Source organism: Trachymyrmex septentrionalis, unplaced genomic scaffold (assembly GCF_001594115.1).
Source record: "Trachymyrmex septentrionalis isolate Tsep2-gDNA-1 unplaced genomic scaffold, Tsep1.0 scaffold22, whole genome shotgun sequence".
Taxonomy (NCBI): domain Eukaryota; kingdom Metazoa; phylum Arthropoda; class Insecta; order Hymenoptera; family Formicidae; genus Trachymyrmex; species Trachymyrmex septentrionalis.
In genome coordinates, this window is record NW_017305375.1 from 1688900 (window position 1) to 1699299 (window position 10400).

Here is a 10400-nt window from a genome sequence, read left to right on the forward strand (position 1 = left end):
TATATTAAAGTCTTTAGAGGATTCTCTCTTTATGAGAACGTAGTTATGAAGGCGTCGTCGGCCTCGTTAATGTTTCCATTTTCAATCATCTCGACATCTTCTTTCGCTGAATAGAAAATTCTAAGTATTAGTAGAAGATTATTTCTTCTTACATATAAGATTTTATTCCATCAACATATAATATATAACGCGTTAAATCATGTACGATATCGATTCTGTGTTTCTTATTTAAAGCAGAGATGCTATTTCCGCGTTTCTTTTAATTATTTTGAATTTTAATTATTCTTCTGTAATATTTAATGTTTCTTACAGAAATCTAATACTGTCTGAAAGACAGTAATTAATTACTTATTTTAAGTAGTACTTATTTTAAGAGCACTGTTCAGTACTTTTAGTACGCCAAATAATTAATTTAATTATTGCCTTTCAATAATAAATTGGCCAGTACTAGAAGTTGCTTCTGTAAGGAAATAGCTTTATACAAGTTGTCTAGTCATTTCCACATTAAAAAATTGTTTATTTATATATAATTATTATCTTGGTAATAATTTAAACAAAACTCTACACATTGATATTTTCAAATACAATATGCATTTGAAAAGTCAATATACAATTATAATTGATTCAAATCTGTCATAGTTTAATTTACAAGGCTGTTTTTGCATTACGATTAATTTTTGCCTTATTATACCATCGTTGGGACAAACTTCTTAGAAAATATCGCAGATCACTTACTTCTAATAACAATTTAAAATGTTACAAAACGCGAGAAATTATTGAATAAAAACTGTATGCAATAGCAATATTGTTTACATTTTTTGAAAATGCAAACAAAATTGTTATTACATATTTTATCTGCAGTTTATTTATTACGATATACAACTCTGCGATATTAAAAGAGTTATTTCAAATATCTGTATTTATTTATCTCCTCATTAGACTTTTTTATAAAATATATATAATAATGATAGAAATATAAAATATTACGTATTGGTCTTCATAGTTCGTACTAATGAGTTCTTGAGATTGAGCAAACAATTGCAATTTAAATATAACGTTCTGTCTCAATTTTTTTCTCAAAATACATAATTATTCAATACGTATTAATTAACGTGGAGTACATCACACAACTTGAAGCAGCCTTGTCAATTTACTTTAAAAGTAAGAATATACAATAAAGGAGCACATAATCACAGCTAAAGACATTTTTTTAGAGATAAGTAATATATTTTGAATTAATACGGTAACATATAATATTTCTACAAATACAAATATTATATGTTAACGTATTAATTCAAAATATATTACTTATCTCTAAAAAAACATCTTTAGCTGTGGCTGTATGCTCCTTTATTATATATTTATATTTTTAAATCACCTTCAAAAAGTTTAAATTAAAAAAAAAATTAAAAGTAAGATTTCTTGAATAAGGATTTGCCTTTATATAAATTAATAAATAAATTAAAAAAATAAATCTGTGAATAAGAAGAAATACTTTGAATTCAGAATTTATGCTTTTAAATGAATTTATACTTAAAAGATTTTGAAAAAAAGTATTCAAAATTATATGCTCAAAGAAAAAAGCAACTTTGTGTTTAGGTGAGCAGCTTGTAGAATGAACATTCACGCGTGAATAATTAATCGTGGAAAATGGGGATGCGGGCGCAAATGACGTTAACACTCGCAGTACGCTCCGCCGTGATTAAACATCTACATGTATATCGTCGAGAGCGGCGCGATTAGTATCCTCGTTGGTGTCGTAATTAATTTCCGTAATCGATCTCGTCGCGACGAGAGCTAATCGTGGTGTGTCGACACACGCTCCATGTACGCTCGTCTCGTAGCATGAAATTCGCGTTCCCTCATGCTGTTGCAACCGATGAGTTCATGCTTTCTTATGTAGAATAATGATGAAATAATAACGACGATGACATTGATGTACAGCAACATTCTGATTCAACGACGATCGTTAATCAGTGTTTCATCGCTGTTCCATATCTTGGATAAGATCTGGTAAACTTTTAAAACGCGTGAATTCTAAGTGACTCTGTCGATCATATCGATGATAGCAACTCGTTCCATCTAACGTTGCTACATCGTCACGATTGTTCTCTTCTTCGATGAGCGAAACTCGCCCTCGTGCCAGCGAGGATGCGACATGATCTTGCAGATATCGGTGCATAGATGACGGATATTGTGCCCAGTAGTTTTGGAACATCGGATGTCGGCTTGCCGCCACGCTGTACTAACTGGCGTCGTCCGGGGATCCGAAATCCTCCGTCTGCGTGGCGGCATCTGAGGCTGGAAATTACCATTGACATTTATTATTAGCAAGGATTGAAAAATTACTTTTTAAAAATAATTAGTCACCGTTACTCATTATCGAGTCAAATAAATAGTTAGTTACCGTTACTAATTATTAATTTTCAAAAATAAGTCGTTATCGTTACCGTTATTTAAACTGAAACAGATTAGTTTAACAAATTTTACAATATTTTGTTTAAATAATAATAAAAGCAATAAACAATAATAATATTGGACTGATACATGAAAATACAACTAAAAAAAGCAATGCTTTTTTGATTCGAGCTATTACTTTGTACATACATAATAATATTGCAGAGTGAATTTATACATATACATATCTAATTCTACAAATCGGACGTCAATTAAATTTTCGGTTTTAAAACACAATCTCGTTGAGGTGATATTTTTCACAGTTATAATAAATTTTGTAGTCCATGACATCATTTCCGTTATATAAAGATTTGTATTTATAAAGTTCTTATGTTAATACATCTCTGTTTTGATTGATTTATGACATTTTGATTATCAATAATAAACTGGATATGTCAGATGAAGAGTTTTTCTATAATATGATAATTATGAAAATTAACTTAATATTGATTTAACCCTAGTAAGTCATTGTTATTTTTGATTACCTTCCCGATCACACCAGGATTTGTGCAACCTTGCAACTTTGTCATGCTGTATCTCTAGATTGAATGCGTATTTTTTAGCTCAAAACATGTGACATTTATACCTCAGACAAAGACAGATAAATATGAATCAAATAAATAATATTTTATTTTTAATTAATTGCAATGTTTCAAAGAAATTTTATTAGAAAAATTCGCAAAAAAATGACTACTTTGAATAAAAAATTCTCAAATTTTTAAATTTAATGTTCAAGCAAAAATCCGTAGGATTTTTTTAGTTGACTCTTTGAACTAACAAAAAAAAATAGTACGATATGAATCAAAAAGTATAATTATTTAAACTATCGAAAATCGATATTTTTGAAAAATGTACATATTATAAATTTACAATTAATAAATAAAATTTTATTATTTAAACAATATAAAATAATAGATAAAGGATTGTACATGTATAAATATTATTATAATATATATAATTAAGTTTATTAGGATTTAGTTTAGAGGATGATGCAACACTCGCTTTAAAGTCTAAAGCAATACATCCGCCCCGACCGAGCGATCTCCGAAGACTGACAGAGATTATAAAATTTCTACTATTTATTATATTAAAATAATTCTTTTTAATTCTACATTTTTGTGTATTTACTTTTATATCATACAAAACTCAGTAAATGTATATTTAATAAAAAATAAAAGGGTAAGAGGCCCAGAACGCCGAAAACTTACAAGCTGGTCATGTGTGGATCCGAAATACCCTCTTTGAACTTTCGTGCATTCTCACATCGAGAATAACGCAAAAAAATCCTTGCAAACTTATCATATCTATCTGACAGTTAAAATTTTTTTTCAGCCTCAATCCAGATCTTCAAATTATATTATGAAAAAGTTACAGCAGTGTAAAAAAATCACATAGGATACATTGAACCCATGAATGACTTGCTAGAGTTAATAATTTTGAAAATTTATTCAAGACGAAAGCTCTTCTCATTTTTCTGTAACTTAAGAATTATTGATGCATGCACATTTTTATTAATATAAAACTGTTTGTGTAAATTGATTAAAAGCTTTAAATTTTAATATTATGGAGATATAAGATTCTATATAATGTAAAATAACAGATAGCAAATGGTGAATAATAAGAGTAAAAGCATATATTTATGTAACGTGTGTACCTCACGTGGATGCTACGTCACCATGTGTTACATGTCCGGTTTCCCAAGGAAGCGGCGGTGTATTCGCTAATGATAACGAAGAACAACGCGCCATTGAGCATCGTTCCATTGAGCAACGCTCCAAACCTGAAATAAAAAATTCCGAACAATGGAAGCTTCAAGCACTGGCTATGGTAATATTCGCTATTAACAGGATTGTATTATATAACATATAATAATTATTTCCACGCAGTGTAAATTATCGTTTTGAACGATAAATTCGAAGCGAGTGCACGAGCTAATTTGTTTCGGCATTGCACGTTTTATTTCAATCAAGTCGGTAAATTAATAACATATTTCCTAATGCAATATTCAATGCGATATTCTCGCGATCATTGCTGCAAAGAAAAACAAAATTATTATAATTTCATTGAAAGTGTAGATATCGATATTTATTTTTTAATTTTTATACGGATTACAAATTAATTCTTTACTAGAAAGAGCATTTAATAGATATAATTTTTTTTATCTAATGCATTACTCTCTTCTTTTATGCACAGCTGAAAATTAAAAACACTGTTTTACTTAATATTACGAAATAAAAACGTGATAAAAATTAAATTCATTAATTTATTAAGGGTCCCTATATTCACTTTTGCTCTAAAATATTATTACATACTTAGTATTATAATATTGAACTTAATACATATAGTTACTTTGATAATAAAAGAAATTGATGATTTTGTTTCTCTAGCTTTAATTTAATTTGAAATTACAAACGTTTAAAATTTTATCTGATTAATCTAGTAATAGTCAAATTATATCAGAGATCTATTAATATTTTACTTAAACGTTTCGCAATATGTAATGGCAATTGCGGCAAGCAGTGACAAACATGTTGTGACGTAATTAATAGCAGTGGTCGTAAGTTTGATACGATATGTGATTTCAAATGTGATTACGACGCAATTCGAATTTACGCGAAAATCATGTCGCTGACTATTATTAGCGACCACATTAAATCTTCGTTTATGGATGTCATATATGGAGCATGAGAATTCAGTTAATGTTGATAATGGATGCTGTCAAAAGACTGATTCCCCTCGGTTTAATTAGTGCAAAACACTGATTATGTTAATCCCCTTGCTGCCGATGCGAGATCATTAACGTAAAAGCAACCGGATGAATTTGGTGCCGTAATTAACACAATAGATAGATTCAAAGCGTATGGAAAAGTTTATTGTTAATTTAATTAATTTAATTTTAATTAACTGTAATAATTCAATTTTTATAATTATTTTTTATTTCATAAATCGTTTATTTAATCAAATTGTTTATTAGAAAAAGATTACGCAAATGATTTACAGATACGTTTTTAAATTTTGGTTAAAAAAATGTTTTAATTCATTATACATTTTTATTGTTGATTGATATGCATTACCACTATATGAAATTTAACATGAAGAAATTTTTCAAATTGACTGACTTCTTTTTTAACGCAATAACATTTATTTAACATACCTGATAGGTCGATACCCGCAATGCTGCAAACATCTAAGCCACCAGTGCTAGTCGAGCAGCAGTGTTGTTTTGTTCCTAACGGCTTAGATCTGCACAGAATCTGCATATAAAAAGGAAATTAAAATTAACCGAATTATCAATCATGACATGCATTGATGGTTGAATAATGCTTGTCAGTTTGCAAACGATAAATCAATCGTTCAAAGTAGAAGTAGATTTTATAAGCTTTATTGATTACCTGCGTGGTAAGGTTGAAATATTTCCCTTGTAAGAACGGATAATAAATTGATCTTAAAGCTCCCTGATAATCGAACATCACCGCAATGTATTCATGCATGCATTTATGCATTTCATTTATCAGATTAACATAGAGTAGTTTAATTATAAGCGATATATATTGCTGCTTTCATAAACTTTGTGCACGAACAGAATGCTTCAAATGTAACGTTGGTCCTCAAGGGATACAGTTGAATATGTAAATATACATTCGGGGAACTATTTTCTACATAGCAATATACCATGAGTTAAAATAATATATCAATTATTTAGTTGAAGTTTGTTTGTTTCATAGCAGCGTATGATTATTACATATTACCTCTTTTTCTCAATTCAAGCTATGAAAAATAACTTTTCACATCCTGTTATTTTTCATGATAACCTTGTTTTTACAATAATGCATGATAGAATTTTTTTACAGGCTAGAATATTTTTTCCTCTATATTTTCCCTCTTTTTAAAGAAAATAATATTTATAATAATTTTTCAAAATCATTTTACTTGGTATAAAATTTGCTTGGTTATGCTAATTAATTTATATATATTTATATATATTCTTTTTATATTATTTTAAATATAATCGAAAAGAATGTAAGAAATTTAATGATATTCGTGTTCTGTTTTGGAATACTATCTTGTGTAAATTGTTTTATATTAATTTCATGAGCAATACCTGTCAGTAAAAATCGAGATTTAACTGCAATATCCGGCATATGATTCCAAAAGTATTTACTCATATATGTGCAAAGCAATTTTTATAAGCTAATCGATCTATTGTTTTATTAACAAAACGTAACTTGTGTCATCATAAAATTTAATGTATTGTATATACAGAAGCAGATTATGAATTGTTATGCATAAATCTATAATTTTTTCTATGCACATATATTTTTCAATAGTAATTCACATATCTTTAATTTATTAATAATCAATTCTTCGTCAAATATTAAGACGATTTTTCTTAATTAAAGCTTTAAGATATTTATTATTTATAATAAAATCTAATATCGAAACTGAAAAAGTAACATGTAGAAATTACTCAATATTTAAAAACGATTATAGTATTGGATTTTAAATATATGCTTAATTGTGATCTTCCAATTTCAAGTAATTTTATTATAATTTTAAGAATTTACCGATTAATCAATTAGCATTTTTTAAATAAAAATACAATAAGTAAATCGATTCACATGATACACTTTGATCCACATTGATGTCGTTTTACTTCAAACTCATTCGTCGTTTGTCAATCAAAATTCACGTATGCCAATTGTAAAGAAATATCAAACGTGCTGCATGAGTATTTTATTGTACTTGTATGTAGTTTTGCTTGCGTAGAGAGGAGGCCGCGGTGCACTTCGCGTGGCGATTAAAGATTTACTGCGCACCGACAGCTTTTCGGAATTCATGGTCTGTAAAGTCGAAGCACCAAGATCTATGTGGCCGCGGCCAAGCTACGCGACGTACTGCCGTTTTCCCTCTTTTCTGCTGAATCCGAAAAGAGAATTCAGCGAAAAAGAAAGAATCAACTGCTGAATCTGTCGCGGAAAGTATCAAGGGCATTGCGTAACGCGTTTTGCACCGGATAAATCTTGTTTTCTCGGTAGGTACTGTCGCTTTCCATCGTGTTTTCTTAGAAAATCACGTTAAGTCATACGTCTTCATTCGTACGCTGGTGACGTAAACCGCCATCCTCTTCGAGAAATTTACTGATTCTGTTGCAGCACCGAGCGCACGATTGATTTCGCGGAATAAAAGAAGTGAAGCGTGAAATCAGAAGCCGGAAGATGCGGAGCCTGTGATGTAACGAAAAGATAAAACGATCGGGAGAAAAAGAAACCTAGATAAATAAAGAAAGCGTTTGCCTTACAAATTTATTGAACCTTTCTAATCGTATAAATTTTCTGTTTACTGTTCTTCTCTCTGTAGTTTATATGTTATATACTTATCGCTATTTTATTTTCTTCATCATACACGTTGTGCATCCAACATATTTGAATTATAATATGGAATTAGAATATGGAAACGTTACATTTTTATATATAAAACGTTTTATTAATTATAAATTATCATTTATTATAAATTAACATTATTATATATTTGCAATTATATATATTATCATAAATTACAAATATTATAAATTATAATTATTATACACTTACTAATTATAAATGATTATTAATAACAAATTATTATGTACAAATTAACTGCGCATGAAAAATATTATTTATATTTATTTTTGTAATTTTATCTTTTACAAAAACGCGATATTTTACTTCCATTTCTTTTTCCAACTTTTATTTACAGTTAGTAGGGAAAAATTATTTGTCACTTGTTATAAGTGCTCGGACTAAATTTTAATGGACGTTTAAAAACACGCATCCACGAATGCGTGTAATTTTACTGCACATAAAAAATAAAATTTACGTAAAATTCACACATGTGAAATAATGTTGACTATGGCCATAATAGTCTAATATAATTCGCAGAAATCGGATGAATTGATTTTTGGATATACAAGGAAGCAGAAACGAAATAAATTCTATTATTCTAAAATAAATTGATGAAAAAAAAATTATATAAAACTTGTCGTTTTCATTATTTATATTGAAAATAAATTTTAATCAAATTAGTATATGATTCTCTCTTGACTTGAAATTTTATGTCAAAACAAATAAAATTTTATAGTTGTATTCCATTTTGCAACTCATTTTTTATTACTTTATTTGTATCTCCTTTTCAAATCTATACTTACGTATCAATGCAATAAATAAAAAAGGCTTGTTAACACTAATTAACTTAAAATTTAAGTTTTTATATACTCTTACCTTAGTATAGAGAAACTCTCTCGAAATTCGGCGGAAATGATTGTTGAGCAGCCAATAAAGGAAAGGATTCCAGAAGCTGTTGGAAAGAGCCAGCCACGTGGCCAGGAAGTCGAGAAATGGCGGTGGCTTACTTCCGGTGCAGGCTGCAACGACTTCCTGAATCGTCCATGGCGTGACCATAACGATGAAACCTAAACTCATTGCAGCCATTGTTCGCGAAGCTGAGGTCGACAATCGTCTCTCATGGGCGACAAGCTGAAATATGTAAGATGTCTTCTCTGCAGTTTTTATCTCGTTTAGATGATAGTTTAGATACAATTTCTTGCGAGCAAGCTACTTTCCCGTAAGGATGACTGATTCACATAGTCATTTGGGCTTAGCAAACCCAACGGACCTGAGCTCAATATATTGCGGACATTTATACTTTATATATGTACATCCATACATACGTTTTTGTGAATAATAATGTAAGGAACATTTTAAGGAAAAGTGAAAGCAAGATATGCATACAATCTGGTTTAAGAATGTCTTCTAAAATGTAATATGCAGTTCTTTGTGAAAGTCTGGTAAGTGTAAAATTTAAAAAAATTTAAAACTTTATGTGAGTATATATAAAATAAGTAGATCTAATTATAAAATTTTTTGTAGCTGCTGTTTTGGTTTAGAAATACTTTTTGAAAGAAATCAGTGTTTACGTTTTGAAGCGGATATCGCCGTATCAATAAGAAATATGAAAAAATGTTTTGAATAAAGTGCTTTTAAAACCAAGTTTTATTAAAAATATTTTTTCATTGTTTCGACGATATTCGTTTAGAAACTGATTTTTTTCAGGTGGATGTTTTCATCCCTAAAATCACATATCTCTCTCACTAAATACAAAAATTATTTCGTGATTAAGTTCATCTATGCTATATTCATGGAAAGTATCAGATTTTTTAAATTTTATATTTACCGAATTAACACATTGTCAGACAAAACTGCGTAACATTTAAAATAATATTCTTAAATTCCTAAAACCGAATCAATTGCTATAAAAAGTTATTTTATGTTTAGATTCATCTACTCTATATATACTTATGCAATATTTTAGATATTTTTAAGTTTTATTCTTACTGAACTTTCCTTGTAACTCAAAAATAATTCATTTCTTATCCGTAGAGAGAATTGGAAGGCAACATAATATTTCAACTCAATAACATCATAATTTAATATTTTATGGTACTATTGGCTTAAAATCTATTTTTATAATGTGTGTCAGAATTTAAAATAGAATTCTATATTTTCTAATTTTATATACTATGATATAAATAAAAAGCAATATAGTAATTAAAAGTATACACACATATATAGAACATATAATAAAATGAAGAGTATACAATTCGAAATGAATTATAAGTCTTTTAAAATAGCGATACATCTTAGAATGTTAAGAATAGGACTATAACTAAGATATTTATTTTTTATGATATACCAGCAGTTCAGTCTTCATTAAGTATTCTTCTTAGAAGATGGAACTCATCTTCTTAATAACTCTTTCGACTGATGAATTTTTGAATAGAAGGTTGAGCTTAACGTCGGCTTGATTACTGTCGAGTTTCAGACTGTGACGTTTATATTTAATTACAGCTATCATACCGCGAATGATGTTTGAATTAAAAATTAAATAGATTGTTTTTTTCTTTATAT

General features: G+C 28.7%; 1 protein-coding gene across 1 annotated transcript in view; it reads right to left on the reverse strand.

Moving 5' to 3' along the window:
- Positions 1-1531: 1531 nt before the first annotated feature.
- The window catches only part of LOC108748274 (trace amine-associated receptor 9), a 43799-nt gene continuing 34930 nt past the window's right edge, over positions 1532-10400 (reverse strand). The window contains exons 7-10 of the mRNA XM_018486322.1: positions 8715-8969; positions 5612-5711; positions 4112-4237; positions 1532-2301 (exon numbers count right to left, since the gene is read on the reverse strand). Coding sequence (XP_018341824.1) covers positions 4113-4237; positions 5612-5711; positions 8715-8969 — 480 coding nt within the window. The 3' untranslated portion in view covers positions 1532-2301; position 4112. The remainder of the gene's footprint in view (positions 2302-4111; positions 4238-5611; positions 5712-8714; positions 8970-10400) is intronic.